This window comes from Ostrinia nubilalis, chromosome 18 (genome assembly GCF_963855985.1).
Source record: "Ostrinia nubilalis chromosome 18, ilOstNubi1.1, whole genome shotgun sequence".
NCBI classification, from domain to species: Eukaryota; Metazoa; Arthropoda; class Insecta; order Lepidoptera; family Crambidae; genus Ostrinia; species Ostrinia nubilalis.
Window position 1 is genome coordinate 4,998,352 of NC_087105.1, and position 15,628 is coordinate 5,013,979.

Here is a 15,628-nt window from a genome sequence, read left to right on the forward strand (position 1 = left end):
CACAGTAATTTATATAAAATATTGCTGCCAAAATATTTATGGGCATTGCAGTTTACAATATCAAAGTTAAAATCCAATAAGACATAACTGACGTTAATTCTAAAAACCATACAAAAATATTACGTTCATAGGAAAGTCGGCTATCAGACTACATTTCCGATTGTAGAAAAAATCTTAGTCACAAAACAAAGTTTATCAATCTCTAATTACGAACAAAATATTACGTTAACTTTTTATGCATAATATTAAGAACTAACTCCCAAGTTTACAAAACTATAACTATACCATAATAACAAATAAAAAGTGTAAGCATTTAGTGCAGTTGTTTTCCATACATCTAACGCAACAAACTAATAATCCTCTTGTCTCAGAATCGATTTCATTAAATAAATAAGCGATTTATAATCTTTAAAGAGACTAAAACGAAACGCGTTTCGCGAACGGAATAAAAAGTTATGAATTGAAGTTTGGCTGAAACATTTTGAAAGTCCACATCAATACTTTCAAAACGTTTACATTAGTGGACCAACTGATATGTGAAGAGTTTTATAACATTATCAGAAACATAGATACCATTTTAAAAACGGCAAGTTTGGCCAACATTTGTCCAACATGGCAAGAACCTGCCACGGCAAGTTTGGCCAAAATTTGTCTAACATGGTGAGAACCTGCCAGTCGGTACTAACTGTAACGATGCCAGGTCATTGACCTGTAGCCATCACATCGGGGTCGTTGACCCCAATATGTAAAACCTGGCCATTGCGCCCCCAATCACAGTTCTACATATTTTACACGTTAATAAGGCAGATAAATTAATCGAGAGGACTGGCTTTGCCGTACCAGTTGCGCGACTAATCTTACAACTAGTCGCAAGACACGCGTGTGGCGAGTTTTAGTTTTAGAACTTTCATGTGGCCGTTGCACGACTAAGTAGCAGTTAATTGGCACACCAACAACGCTACTCCGAATAGCTGTTTACGTAGTTTCAGGTCTATCTGTCACCGTCGCTCTCGCTGGCATCGCGCTTTGCGTGAGAGAGATGGCAACATTTGAAACTTCGGATAAAGTTTTTCATCGCGTCACTGGTCGCACAGTCAATCGCCGCGTGACGTCACGTGTGTAGCAGAGCAGAGAAGAGCCTGAGTATCGGGTGGCACAGTGTCGAGCTTCATGGTGCTTGTATAGGCCGATTTGGCGACTGTGGTACCGGCGGCGCGGGCGACGCGTCTAAGTCGCAGGCGGATAAAAGTCGCACTAACTCGTCTGGTGTGGGTCCGCCGTCTGGTACTGGAGATTCCTCGCCTTCACCTGGAAAACAGTCATGATCATGAGGACGTTTAGTTTCCACTGCAAGAGTACGAGTCTACTAGGGGCAAAAGAGAAGAGTTGGTGTACACTCAATAGTAGTTTGAATGAAAATCATAGGAGAAATAACAATATTTTGGAGAGCAGGTATCAAGTTTTAATTTAAAGTAAAAAGTATATTAGACAGCGGGTTCAGGAAATGTTATTGCCATAATACGAGTCACGCCATGAAAAAAGTGGAAAAACCTGCATTAGACTAACTGTTAACATTGAAACTCTTAAAAAACAATAAATATATTAAGTTTCATAAAACATCCGGCTCGAAGGACCATGTTTAGAAAACGATAAACATCCACCAACCCGACTGCCGTTATCAATCCAAAAGTGGAATGTGATACAAACCTCCGCTGCCTCCATTTCCAGCCACAGGCTGCACTGGCTTAGCTGCCTTGTCTATGGGCGCGGTGAGGTCCCACATCTGCGCCGCGCCGGATCTATGGCCGCATAGCAACAGCCTCCTCGGTCGGAGGGCGCCTTCGCACTCGGCCACCACGAAGCAAGACACCGCTGAGCCGTCCACAGATCTTATTGTGCACACCCTGGGAATAATGACGTATTAGAATATACAGGGTGGAAACGATAAGTGATCTTACGCGATTATTTCTAAACTATATGTACAAGATATCAAAAAACTATACCTTAGTTCTTTAGAAATTTCCCTAAATGTAAACAAATATGGCCAAATGACATTGACGAATTTTTAGTCTATGTCAGTTGATCTACTAGTGATGCGACAAAATCTCTCGTTAATCGCAATTCTGTAAATGTCATTTACGGACTGCAACAGACGATTATTAGATTTTCAAAGATCGTTTGTATAATTATTAAGATCAATCCCTCTTCTGATTGATGTTGAGATCAGTAATATTGTGATCATCAAAATAGGATCTTCTTAATCAAAGAAAATTTAATTTTCCCTTTTTTATTTGTTTAGGAAATATAATTTAAATTATACTGTGGGTCTAGGTCTACAAAGTTCACAATAAAATCGTAAACCAGTCGAAAAGTGGTCGAAAGGCCTTTTTTATGTGACACTCGTCTGTATAATAAAGCTGAATTCAAAGACTTCTTCGCAAAGTGTGTTGTTGCATTCAATGAAGAAAAAATACATTGTTGAATATAACCTCGTTTATATTTTATTTTAAATTAATATTATCAAAGTAATTGGTAATTGAAATAATTGAATACTTGAAATAAAATCGATTAAACTTACAGATTATTATCTATGAATATTGTCTATGACTTACAGATTTTCCAGAGATAGGACCTACATTTAAACGTCAAATGTCGATTTGACATTTTAACATGTAGCACAAATTTTCACCATCCAAATATTTTGTTAAAATATTTTGTTTTCAATGTTACATTTCATATTTATTTCATCATGAGAATAAAGTTTGCTTCATGAGCTTGTGAAATAATGTGTATGATATTAAGAAAACGTGAGTATTATAGTTGTTAAGAAGAGCCATCTATTGGAGCGCGTGAGAAGCTCCAACCAAAGATCAATGGCAATACTATCACCGAGCATACCGCATCGATTACGTCACGCGATGTCAAGAAACTACAACAGATGGCGCTGAAGCACACCTATAAAAACGATTGCACAGACGCTTAACGTCTCTCATTCTCATTTGAACTTTCAACTGAAATATTGTAAACGCTTTATTGTAAAGTAATAAATCCCAGTATATCTTCAAAGTCGCCTGATTTACCCGTGTTGATCCATACACACAAGAAGATTAGGAGTCACAGACAATAGCTAGAAATTAGAAGCCTAGGAACACACTCTGAACACGCAAACATTGGACCTTCAGAGCCGCATCATCCATCATCACATCGAGGGATCAGCAAAGGGTCTGGCCAAATCGTTCCTTTTTCCCCCATCTTATCCCATTTCAATTTTACTAAAGCTGTGCTTGTTCCTCTAGGTACCGTGTTGTGCTTCCTCACGAGTCACGTACGCAGTTTACAGGAATTTGGTGAGTACCCACTTTTATAAATCGTCAAAATGAGTGTTGAAAACGTAACCGTTCGTTGTAAATCTCCTAATTTGTGCGTAGATTCTGATGATACTGTAATTAGAGAATTAAATAAAAAACGCGGTTCAATCAAGGGTAGACTGACGTTATTCGTAAAATTTGTAAATTCTTTTCATAGCCACTCTCGTCCTAGCGATAAACAATTAACCGAATTAAAATTGCGTAGTGAATTAGCCAAATCATTATTTAGTGAATTTAATAGCATTCAAAGCTCCATCGAAATGCTCATGGTGTTAGATAGTGAAACTGCAATTCAGTTAGAACATCGTGAATCGTTTGAAAATATTTATTACGAAACCATGGCTGAAGCAGAAAGTTTAATAAAACGTTTTAGCCTTTCTGATTCAACTAGTGCTAGTTCTAGGTGTGAAGCTTCGATAAATATTAAGCTTCCTACTATTTCACTACCCTCCTTTGACGGGTCGTTTGAAAATTGGTTAGAGTTCAGGGATACCTACCTTTCTATGATTCACAACTCCACCCAGCTTGATGACATTCGTAAATTCCATTATTTGCGTACATCGCTAACTAGTCAGGCAGCTCAAGTTATTAAATCAATAGAATGCACATCAGAAAACTACACAATAGCTTGGGATTTGCTCAATGAGAGGTATAATAACGTCAAGTTGCTGGTACATAATCATGTGAAGTCTTTATTTACCATTCAAAATCTAAATAGAGAGACTTCATTTCATTTAAGGAAATTAATTGATATAGTTTCAAAGAATTTACGTGCCTTAAAGACACTCGGGGAACCTATAGAATATTGGGATACACTTATTATTTATATCATTACCTCCAAATTAGACGCAGTAGTTGAGAAAGAGTGGGAGGAACATAAAAATAATTTATTTACGCAGCATCATAAACGCATTAAGTTAGACGATCTCATTACATTCTTGAAAAATAAGGCAGACACTTTAGAAATGATTAAAGCGCATAATTCTTCATCATTTTCTAATAGTAAAGTCCCTTTTGATAACAATAAAAAACCTCAACAACAATCGCAACAAAAATCACATATTTTCGCTTCAACAAAAAATAATGTGAATTCCAAAAGTACCCGCACATGCTCATTATGCAGCGGAAATCATTCGCTTTATTCTTGTACTAAGTTTTTGGATTTAAACGTTAAAGAGAGATTAGAATTCGTTAATAATAAAAGGTTATGTGTTAATTGTTTACGAGCTGGACATTTCGCTTCAGATTGTTATTTTGGTCCGTGTAAACAGTGCAGTAGAAAACACAACAGTTTATTGCACAGTAACAATAATGATAAAGTAGAAAACGCATTAGTATCAGTCGTGGAGTGCCAACCGGATTCGAACCCCGTACTGCACTCGTCGGCAGTGTTACATACAGCCGAACCGACACGAAACGAGAATTCGAACAATAGTTTGTATACGCAGGCGTCAGAAACTGTTTTATTATCCACAGCTTTAGTGGAGATAGCAGGTAATGACAATGTATATCATAAGGCTCGCGCTTTGTTAGATAGCGGCAGTCAACACTGTTTAATTACAGAAAATTTACGTAAAAAATTAAAAGTCGATTCGATACAGTCCACATATCATATCACAGGAATAGGGCATTCACACACTCAGTCAACAGAGTTGTGCGAAATTAAGGTCAGGTCATTAAACGGTGATTATAATACTCGCTGTAAATGTATAGTTTTGAAACATATAACTTCAAATTTACCAACAGTTCCATTACATTATAACTCTTTAGACATTCCGAATAATATTCAGTTAGCCGATTCGTTATTTTATTTACCGTCAAAAATTGATTTATTGATCGGGGCTGACGTGTTTTGGGAATTGTTGATAGAAGGTAAAATGCGTTTACAGGCAGGTCCTTACCTACAAAACACTACGCTAGGTTGGATTATTTCAGGCATTGTTTATAATTCAAAATCAATAAATAATAAAAGCCGTGTGGTGACGGCAGAGGAGAATACATTTGTCACCAACCCCTACTCTTCCCGCGGGTGTCGTAAGAGGCGACTTAGGGACTACACATCAAACAGAGAACGTGCAGCAGCGCTCTCTGAAAAACATCAATCTTTTAAACTGCGATCTCCTACTCGCTTGAAACATTAACTTATTTACATAATATTCGCGTACCGCGTCATGTTGTAGGAACGTGTGACCATTCTAGGATCGAATTACACATATTTACGGATGCGAGCGAGGCTGCATACGGTGCGTGCGCTTATGTTCGGACGTGCAATAGTAATGATGACGTCATCACGGTGAGATTATTATGTTCGAAGAGCCGCGTCGCGCCAGTGAAACCGGTTAGCATTCCACGGCTCGAGTTATGCGGTGCACTATTGGGAGCTAGATTGTATGATAAAATAATTAAATCACTTAGATTGAACTTTGACAAAGTTGTTTTTTGGACAGATTCTACTATAGTTCTCAGATGGTTGCAAATGTCACCACATCAGTTAAAGACTTTTGTTCAGAATCGCGTTGTTGAGATAAATGAGTTGACAAGCAACACAATTTGGCTGCATGTAAACTCGTCAAATAATCCAGCTGACCTGGTTTCCCGTGGAGTACTTTTAAATGAATTGAGTTCATCAACTTTATGGTGGAACGGACCCACCTTTTTATTTGAAGATAGCATAAAATGGTCACAAAATCAAAATAATATTTTACAGAACTTAAATGATTTACCTGAGTTAAAACTTCCCACTACAAACTTGTTGTGTAGTAGCGATTCTAATTTACCTATCATTGATTTCAGCCGATTTTCTAAACTAAATCGATTACAAAGAACTTGTGCTTATGTAATGCGTTTTATACATAACATACGAACAAAATCTATTGATGAGCGGTTACACGGGCCGTTATCAGTAGAAGAACTTGATAAATCCTTATTGTTTATAGTTAGACAGGCACAAATAGAATCGTTTCCTGAAGAATACAATGCGCTTTATAATAATCTTGCTATAAATAAATCAAAACGTAATATTTCCAGTTTAAATATATTTTTAGATGCTGACAAAATCATAAGAGTCGGGGGCAGATTAGTTAATTCTGAATTTTCATATGACAAAAAGCACCCCATTTTATTGTGTAGTAAACATATCTTTACCTATTTATTATTTCAAAGTCAACATTTAAAATTATTGCACGCTGGGCCTCAATTAATTTTATCTCATATCAGAGACAATTGGTGGCCACTAGGCGGTAGAAACTTAGCAAAAAAAGTCGTTAACCAGTGTGTCATGTGTTGTCGTTTGAAAGGTAAAATAGTACAACCAATCATGGGTAACTTACCAACTGAACGAGTAACTGCAAATTTTCCTTTCATAAACTGTGGAGTAGACTATGCTGGACCTTTATTTATTTTAAATAAGAAAGGTAGGGGTTCCAGACTAGAAAAATGTTATTTATGTCTGTTTATATGTTTTTCAACTCGAGCGATACACTTGGAACTAGTAACTAGTTTGTCTTCACAGAGTTATATTTTAGCACTGAAACGATTTATTTCCCGGAGAGGAAAACCTTATCAAATATTTTCCGATAATGGACGTAACTTTGTAGGAACAGCTCGTGAATTCTCAGATTTTTTAAAGAGTAATTCTCAGTCTATCATTGATTACGCTTCAGATAATCACATTAAATTTAAATTCATTCCCCCTTACGCGCCTCATTTTGCCGGTTTATGGGAGGCTGGGATCAAGTCCTGTAAGCACCATATAACACGTGTGGTAGGAAATGTAAACATGACTTATGAGGAATTCAGCACAGTTTTGGTACAAATTGAAGCTGTCCTGAATTCCCGCCCTATGTATCCTTTATCCTCAGACCCCAACGACTACTCTCCACTCACTCCTGCCCACTTCACTATTGGTCGGCCGCTGACTGCACCTGCAGAGAGTGATGTTACCGCTGCAACCACGCACACACTCAATCGTTACCAGCGAGTTGAACAGCTGAGGCAGACATTTTGGAGGAGATGGTCTACAGAGTACATATCAGAGCTTCAGAAACGTACTAAATGGCAACAGAAAACTGAAGACTTGCAAACTGGAACATTGGTTGTCATAAAGGACGATAACCTTCCGCCGCTGAAATGGCGGTTAGGACGCATAATAACTCTGATTTCAGGCAGTGACGGCGTACCAAGGGTTGCTGTCATTCGGACGGCCACAGGCATCATACACAGGGCATTCTCAAAGATATGCCCACTTCCGGTCGCTGAGGTGCCAGGTTCGAGGCTCGGCGCGTGACACGACGTGAGCTGAGATGTTGAGAGGGAGTCTCTCAAGGCCCGCCGGAATGTTAAGAAGAGCCATCTATTGGAGCGCGTGAGAAGCTCCAACCAAAGATCAATGGCAATACTATCACCGAGCATACCGCATCGATTACGTCACGCGATGTCAAGAAACTACAACAGATGGCGCTGAAGCACACCTATAAAAACGATTGCACAGACGCTTAACGTCTCTCATCATTTGAACTTTCAACTGAAATATTGTAAACGCTTTATTGTAAAGTAATAAATCCCAGTATATCTTCAAAGTCGCCTGATTTACCCGTGTTGATCCATACACACAAGAAGATTAGGAGTCACAGACAATAGCTAGAAATTAGAAGCCTAGGAACACACTCTGAACACGCAAACAATAGTGTAATTGTGTGCACAAGTGTTTGTTTACATCGATGGAAATTTCTAAAGAATTTAGGTTTAGTTACTGATCCTGAGAGTGCTTCATGAGCTCTATTAAACGGTATCAATAATAGGTTACAGAATAAACTGGATCTATACGAAAATTAAATGTTTCCAGCTTCCATACATTTGGTACAGCCACATAATATTAAAAACTACACAAGATATCGCATAGTCTGTGGCAAAATCTGGTTGTCAACGACTTGGTAAACCTATAATCTACCTCAAAATGATCTAGCTTCTTTACCTCTATTTAAGTAGAACTTTCTACTCGCTCTTTGTGGGGTAAGATCAGAGGAATAAAGCTGAATATGTTATTAAAAAAAAATACAGAGGAAGGATTGACCATAAAATTAATTACCTCTTTCCATTAGATGCCAATCGCACGTATAACGTGTCAGTGTCAGGTACAACTTTCTGTATAAATATTTGCTCCTCATCTTGTTCACCGAACGGTCCTGAAACAAATAATTTAAATTTACGACCAAGAAAATTACAGTCCGTGAGCCCGCTCCAAAAAAATCGCAAAATGACATGCACATATTTTGACATCACGACAAAAAGCATTGCAAACGGTCGGAAAAGTAGTACTGAGCGTAAAAGAACCTTTATTTCCGTGAAATTATTACATATGCCATCATTTTAGTCCTAAAATCTTAGAGAGAATAAAAGGACGTAAGGCCTTCCCACACTAGTGTCTTTTGAACGTCGTTGTCTTGCCAGCGTTGACGCGCCCTACAAACTTTAAACTAAATAACGCGACGCCAACGCTACGTAGATCGGGCACTAGCAAGACGATGACGCTAGTTTGGAGGGTCCCTAAGGTTCAAAAGTCAGATACATACCACAGTCATTATGGGGCTGGGCGGTAGGCGCTTCCAACGCCAGCACCTTGAAGGCAGCCTTGGGCGTGGTCCCGGGCTGCGTGGATATCATGCCGCGGAAGCGCGTCACGCGCCACGATCGCACGTGGTTGTACTCGCTGCACACTGATATTAGGTAGTTCTCGGATAGGGATACCTGGAATGGATGGTTTAGTTTAGAATAGACGAGGGGAAGACAAGCTAAACGGTGAGGCATCTTACGTAGTTGCAATAGGGATGATTTTGCGATAGATAGATATCTTGGCGACTGTCTTGTGATGTGGGCAGACAGAATGACAGAAATGGCATGGAGCGATTTCAGCCGATTCGCCTGGCAGCGATTTCGACATAATAAGCAAGGAGAACCTTATGGTACATTTTTTTGTTATGATAGATGCGATTTTGCGATGAAAATGTGAAGTATGTTGTACTTTCACTGTAGACAAAAGATGTTACGTTGTCAGAACACCAACATCAAGTCTTATTTTCATTAAATACAATAACTAACCTTGGTGATAGGGCTCTGGTGCACCGTGAAGGTCTGGAACAGCTGCGGCCCGTGGCCCACGGTCTCGGGGTGCTGCACTATAACCCGCACGGAGCCGTAGCGCGTGCCGTATGCGATCCGATCCAGTGCCGCAGAGATCTGTGCCACTTGTGACCCACTAACCTTGGTGATGGGGCTCTGGTGCACCGTGAAGGTCTGGAACAGCTGCGGCCCGTGGCCCACGGTCTCGGGGTGCTGCACTATAACCCGCACGGAGCCGTAGCGCGTGCCGTATGCGATCCGATCCAGTGCCGCAGAGATCTGTGCCACTTGTGACCCACTAACCTTGGTGATGGGGCTCTGGTGCACCGTGAAGGTCTGGAACAGCTGCGGCCCGTGGCCCACGGTCTCGGGGTGCTGCACTATAACCCGCACGGAGCCGTAGCGCGTGCCGTATGCGATCCGATCCAGTGCCGCAGAGATCTGTGCCACTTGTGACCCACTAACCTTGGTGATGGGGCTCTGGTGCACCGTGAAGGTCTGGAACAGCTGCGGCCCGTGGCCCACGGTCTCGGGGTGCTGCACTATAACCCGCACGGAGCCGTAGCGCGTGCCGTATGCGATCCGATCCAGTGCCGCAGAGATCTGTGCCACTTGTGACCCACTAACCTTGGTGATGGGGCTCTGGTGCACCGTGAAGGTCTGGAACAGCTGCGGCCCGTGGCCCACGGTCTCGGGGTGCTGCACTATAACCCGCACGGAGCCGTAGCGCGTGCCGTATGCGATCCGATCCAGTGCCGCAGAGATCTGTGCCACTTGTGACCCACTAACCTTGGTGATGGGGCTCTGGTGCACCGTGAAGGTCTGGAACAGCTGCGGCCCGTGGCCCACGGTCTCGGGGTGCTGCACTATAACCCGCACGGAGCCGTAGCGCGTGCCGTATGCGATCCGATCCAGTGCCGCAGAGATCTGTGCCACTTGTGACCCACTAACCTTGGTGATGGGGCTCTGGTGCACCGTGAAGGTCTGGAACAGCTGCGGCCCGTGGCCCACGGTCTCGGGGTGCTGCACTATAACCCGCACGGAGCCGTAGCGCGTGCCGTATGCGATCCGATCCAGTGCCGCAGAGATCTGTGCCACTTGTGACCCACTAACCTTGGTGATGGGGCTCTGGTGCACCGTGAAGGTCTGGAACAGCTGCGGCCCGTGGCCCACGGTCTCGGGGTGCTGCACTATAACCCGCACGGAGCCGTAGCGCGTGCCGTATGCGATCCGATCCAGTGCCGCAGAGATCTGTGCCACTTGTGACCCACTAACCTTGGTGATGGGGCTCTGGTGCACCGTGAAGGTCTGGAACAGCTGCGGCCCGTGGCCCACGGTCTCGGGGTGCTGCACTATAACCCGCACGGAGCCGTAGCGCGTGCCGTATGCGATCCGATCCAGTGCCGCAGAGATCTGTGCCACTTGTGACCCACTAACCTTGGTGATGGGGCTCTGGTGCACCGTGAAGGTCTGGAACAGCTGCGGCCCGTGGCCCACGGTCTCGGGGTGCTGCACTATAACCCGCACGGAGCCGTAGCGCGTGCCGTATGCGATCCGATCCAGTGCCGCAGAGATCTGTGCCACTTGTGACCCACTAACCTTGGTGATGGGGCTCTGGTGCACCGTGAAGGTCTGGAACAGCTGCGGCCCGTGGCCCACGGTCTCGGGGTGCTGCACTATAACCCGCACGGAGCCGTAGCGCGTGCCGTATGCGATCTCGATCCAGTGCCGCAGAGATCTGTGCCACTTGTGACCCACTAACCTTGGTGATGGGGCTCTGGTGCACCGTGAAGGTCTGGAACAGCTGCGGCCCGTGGCCCACGGTCTCGGGGTGCTGCACTATAACCCGCACGGAGCCGTAGCGCGTGCCGTATGCGATCCGATCCAGTGCCGCAGAGATCTGTGCCACTTGTGACCCACTAACCTTGGTGATAGGGCTCTGGTGCACCGTGAAGGTCTGGAACAGCTGCGGCCCGTGGCCCACGGTCTCGGGGTGCTGCACTATAACCCGCACGGAGCCGTAGCGCGTGCCGTATGCTATCTCGATCCAGTTCCCGCAGAGATCTGTGCGAATTTATTAGTTATTTGGCTGTCTTTTAAGGATCTTCTTCAGCTCATATCTGTGTTTCATTTATTAGTAAATAATGTAAAATCGTTAAAAAAGCAACTCGGAGCCCAATTTACTTGTCCTTCAAATAACTCATTCAGATAGCCAGAAGGTGAAAGCAGACTTACTCGTTTTTGGTGTGAGATATACTGATATTGCAGTGATGGGTTCTTGATTGGGGTCCTTATAAAGTTGTGTTACTAGGAGATCATTGTCTTTCATACGCAGTGGGAACTTCTGCATGTCTGAAAACAAATATAAAGTTTTTAATTTTACAGACTAGGAGAATGGCACTGCACTCTAATGTTAGACAGACGCCCGTATTCACAAACATTACAATGAGGTCTCATAGTGCGCCTGGACGCACAGGGACACACACGAATCAATCACAGAGCTCTATTCAACGCTGTACGTTCGATTTGTTGCTTCACTTAAAGCAAGCATCGTTTCTGAATACGTAATATGTTGGCGACTGTTTATTAAAAAACGAAAAGACTGAATGACTAACTAGCCCGTCTAGCAAGATATTTGCCTACTAAGCTCGATATGATGCCGCGATAAGATTGTATCAGGTTATTGATGATAGTTGGGCAGCTAAAAGTAGAAAAAAAAGCTCATACAACTTTTATCACAGACTTACCAATATAGTTAATAGCACCGGTGGCAGTGCCAAGCAGCAAGAATGAGCCAGCCGTATCGTACGTGGTAAGATGTGCCACGTCTTGCGTCTGCCAGTGTTGCGTACTCGTGTGCCAGACGCCGGCTTTGCTGCGACTGCCGGCGCCGCTTAAAGCCACTAGTTGCGGACCCACGAATAAAAGATGTTCCACCCTAACGCCTAGGTTGAATGTTCCTGGAAAATAGAAGTTGAAGGTGGTAGATGTGCGTTAACTTTTTACTGGTCAAAGTTTCTTTGAAATCCAAAGCTACCCAAGGTAGGACATATGAAATAAATTTGTGGCTGCAAAATTGAAAACTTATTTGGAAATTATTTATGACAAATGGCCTGATAACATTATGGCTGACAAAACGTATAGCAACGAATGTGCGTTCGTGAGAACAGTAAACAAATATACGCAGTTTGTTTTGTACACATTGATGTAGTAAACAAAATATTACAGTATGACATAATACATGATTAAGAAGTGTATTTATTCCGCGTTGTCTAATTGCGACGGCGATGGATTGCGATTGCGACAGTAGTTGGTAAGGTCTTGGGATCTTATGGGACCTATGACCACAACAGCTAAACAACTTACCTATTAAAGTCCTTCTAACAGGCTCCCCATGTGTGGAAAACGCCCACAATCGGACAAGAGACCCACTGGCTATGCCCAGCATAACATCAGTGCCCGAAGCATTATTTCCACTGTTATTAGCTCCACCACCACCTGTTTTTGCGTTCAACGCTATTCTCTCTATCAACGACTCTTGTACAGGAGATTGGAATACCACATACCAACCACAAGAGTCTGTTAATCTGCAATAACATCATTATTTAATCGTTAATTAGAAAAAAATGTAGTTGTCAAAAAAAAAATTTTGGGACTAACCTGTATCCGGTCACAAAATGTGAATAAGCGACTGCTATCCAATTGTGATGTGCTTTTATTATTTGGACCTTCATGCTGTCTGACCAGGTATTTACTGAAAATAAATAAGCATTGAGATCACTCTATTTATCAATTTTATAAAAAGATACTTAATTGATGTCAATCCTTACCCTCTGGAGGACGAAGTCCTTTGTGACAATCTGCGTTACCAAGAGAAGCTGCCCTAGAATGTCCTCTACCACATCGGCTGAAAGGTTAATGAAAAATACAATTTAGATATGGTTGTTCATTTTAATTATATCAATCAACTGAATTATGTGAACTCAAAACACCTTTTTCACTAAAATAATTAGTTGGGTGTGTGCCACATTAGGAACCAATACTTAGTAATTTAACACAAGGATTTTAAAATCACTCAAAAATCAATAATATTTTATTCAATTTTGACCACTGGTAGGTAGCACTTATACAAGTCAAATACAGTAAAAAAAGGTAGCCCTTAAGGGGCACTTTACATGTCTCCTTATCTTTAGTTTGAAGCAGGGTTGCATGATTTAAATCACGATTTATATTGCATGATTTTTTTAATAAAAATCACTGATTTAAATCAAAGGCCGAAAATGGAATTAATGAAAGGCTGGGAGTTTATATTAATCAACTGTAATGTTCGAAAACAATGTTAATAATAGGTGTTAATGTATGAAATTGATGTTTTGAATAGAGAATCAGAAAAAAATATTTTTTCCGTACAAACATGTTTGCGATTTTTTGGATAACCACACAATTTATTTTTTTTGGTGGTGTTGCCAGCTCTATACATCAATTCTACGTAAATAAAAATGTTTTCCGTAAGAAAAACTAAAGAAATGATCGCAAAACGTAATAAAAATCTAAAAAATCAAATAAATAAAAAAAATCGTGATTTTTAAAAAAAAATCTGATTTTTTTGATTAAAATAAATAAATCATGATTTTTTTCCACCCTGGTTTGAAGATTGAAATGGTGTACTTCTGGTTCCTGGTATAGCAATGATTATGGTGCACCCTAGAGTGGGTGGCCATACAATTTTTTTATTTTTACAACCTAAAAAACTTTAAAAGTTTGAACCTGATCTGATCTTGTGAGGGTATCCTGCCAACTGTGCGTAGATCCAGTGAGGAGTTCCTGGAGTGAGTTCTGTTTGCCGACACATCTGAGCTGGAAGCCGTGGAGTTCTTCCGGGAACAACCATTGCTTCTTCCGTTACTGTTACTGGGTGGAGCTGTGCTTACTGCAATGGTGTTTATAAACAAAGTAAAAATATGGACTCTTAACTGCTACATAAGCTAAAGGGATAGAAAATTAGAGGCTAGAGGTAATATTTAAAAAAGAGACTATTATTTTTTGTTGTCAACAGGTGTCTAGCTGAAAAAAGTACTAGTAGGACATAAAAACAATTTAGTTTAGTATAAAAATTAATTACTTCAACATGGTACACACAGTTCATCACAAAAAAGCATTAAGGATTATGTGATAATACTAAAAATAAACATGATAGCTTATCAAATTTATAACTGCTTAATATCTTCATGGTTACAGTATAACTTTACAACAATAACAATTACTTAACAGAAACCAAAATATACAATAACATAATACATATAACACTTACATGGAGGTGGTAGATACCCATAGAAAAGTACATCACCACAGGAAGAGTGATTCATTTCATCGCACAAGGCCAGTCTCCTGCTCAGAGGAGTGATACCAAAATAGTCACATTCATGCCTAAGAGCTCTTATGTTCACATTCTCAAGATCAATATCTCTAGTCCTCAGGAAGTTTAGAATAAGGCCAAATAGCTGTGGATCCCGATCAATGAATATGGCGCCATTCTCATCTCTTACGGTTGGTATTCGCCCACTCAGTAGCGCTGTGAAGAATGTATCCGGTACCCAAGTCAGTGTGTGCCATGATGTCGAGAATCTGAAAGTTTTTAAACTTAAAGTATTCCATGAAGAAAAACATTTGTAAATGTACCAAATAGACGTGTTTTTCAAATACTGACTTTGTAATCTTTTAATGACATAAACGATTAATGGAGATAAGATATGATTATAAATTAATCAACGTTATAATTGTTAAAGTAACTGCATTGGAGCTGAAACTACTAAAAATAGGCTGGCACTTTCTATTTACCTTGTACCACCGACATTCAAGTTCACAATTTCTTGATAGTTCGACATATTGTTGTTGTTGTTTTGAAGCTACTTTAATTTAGTAACAAGTCTATTATAAAAATTACTTCTGCGACTAATAAATAAATAATGGAAATAAACGAAATGCCCGAATTTATTTACAATTTGATTGGAGCAAATGTGTCACCAAAACAAAATGTCAACGTCAACATTTTTTTTTTAATGAATAGTGCTGTTCGTTGTGACGAAGTGAGCTCAATTTGATTCCCCCTAAAATTATCATCACATCTGGTGCACGACACTCCA

At 41.1% G+C, this 15,628-nt stretch overlaps 1 protein-coding gene and 1 long non-coding RNA gene across 2 annotated transcripts; one reads left to right on the forward strand and one right to left on the reverse strand.

Annotated features, from left to right (window-relative positions):
• Positions 1 to 1,077: 1,077 nt before the first annotated feature.
• Positions 1,078 to 15,370, reverse strand: LOC135080858 (uncharacterized). The gene is made up of 12 exons (XM_063975586.1): positions 15,324 to 15,370; positions 13,316 to 13,392; positions 13,146 to 13,239; positions 12,852 to 13,072; positions 12,233 to 12,445; positions 11,721 to 11,837; positions 11,410 to 11,549; positions 9,627 to 11,324; positions 8,939 to 9,113; positions 8,455 to 8,551; positions 1,708 to 1,904; positions 1,078 to 1,308 (listed from the first exon to the last, which is right to left on the reverse strand). Exons 1-12 carry the CDS (start codon positions 15,368 to 15,370, stop codon positions 1,169 to 1,171), a joined length of 3,216 nt encoding a protein of 1,071 aa, XP_063831656.1. The 3' UTR covers positions 1,078 to 1,168.
• On the forward strand, positions 2,878 to 7,801 carry LOC135080549 (uncharacterized). The gene is made up of 3 exons (XR_010259034.1): positions 2,878 to 3,222; positions 3,297 to 3,347; positions 7,229 to 7,801. It is a non-coding gene; the product is annotated as an uncharacterized LOC135080549 (long non-coding RNA).
• Positions 15,371 to 15,628: the final 258 nt, after the last annotated feature.

Coding starts and splice junctions, on each gene's coding strand:
- LOC135080858 (XM_063975586.1), bottom strand. CDS start 15,370: ATGTCGAACTATCAAGAAATTGTGAACTTGAATGTCGGTGGTACAAG. Junction 13,073..13,145: donor CATTTTGTGACCGGATACAG/GTTAGTCCCAAA, acceptor ATGTTATTGCAG/ATTAACAGACTCTTGTGGTT. Junction 9,114..9,626: donor ACCAGAGCCCCATCACCAAG/GTTAGTGGGTCA, acceptor CATCCATTCCAG/GTATCCCTATCCGAGAACTA.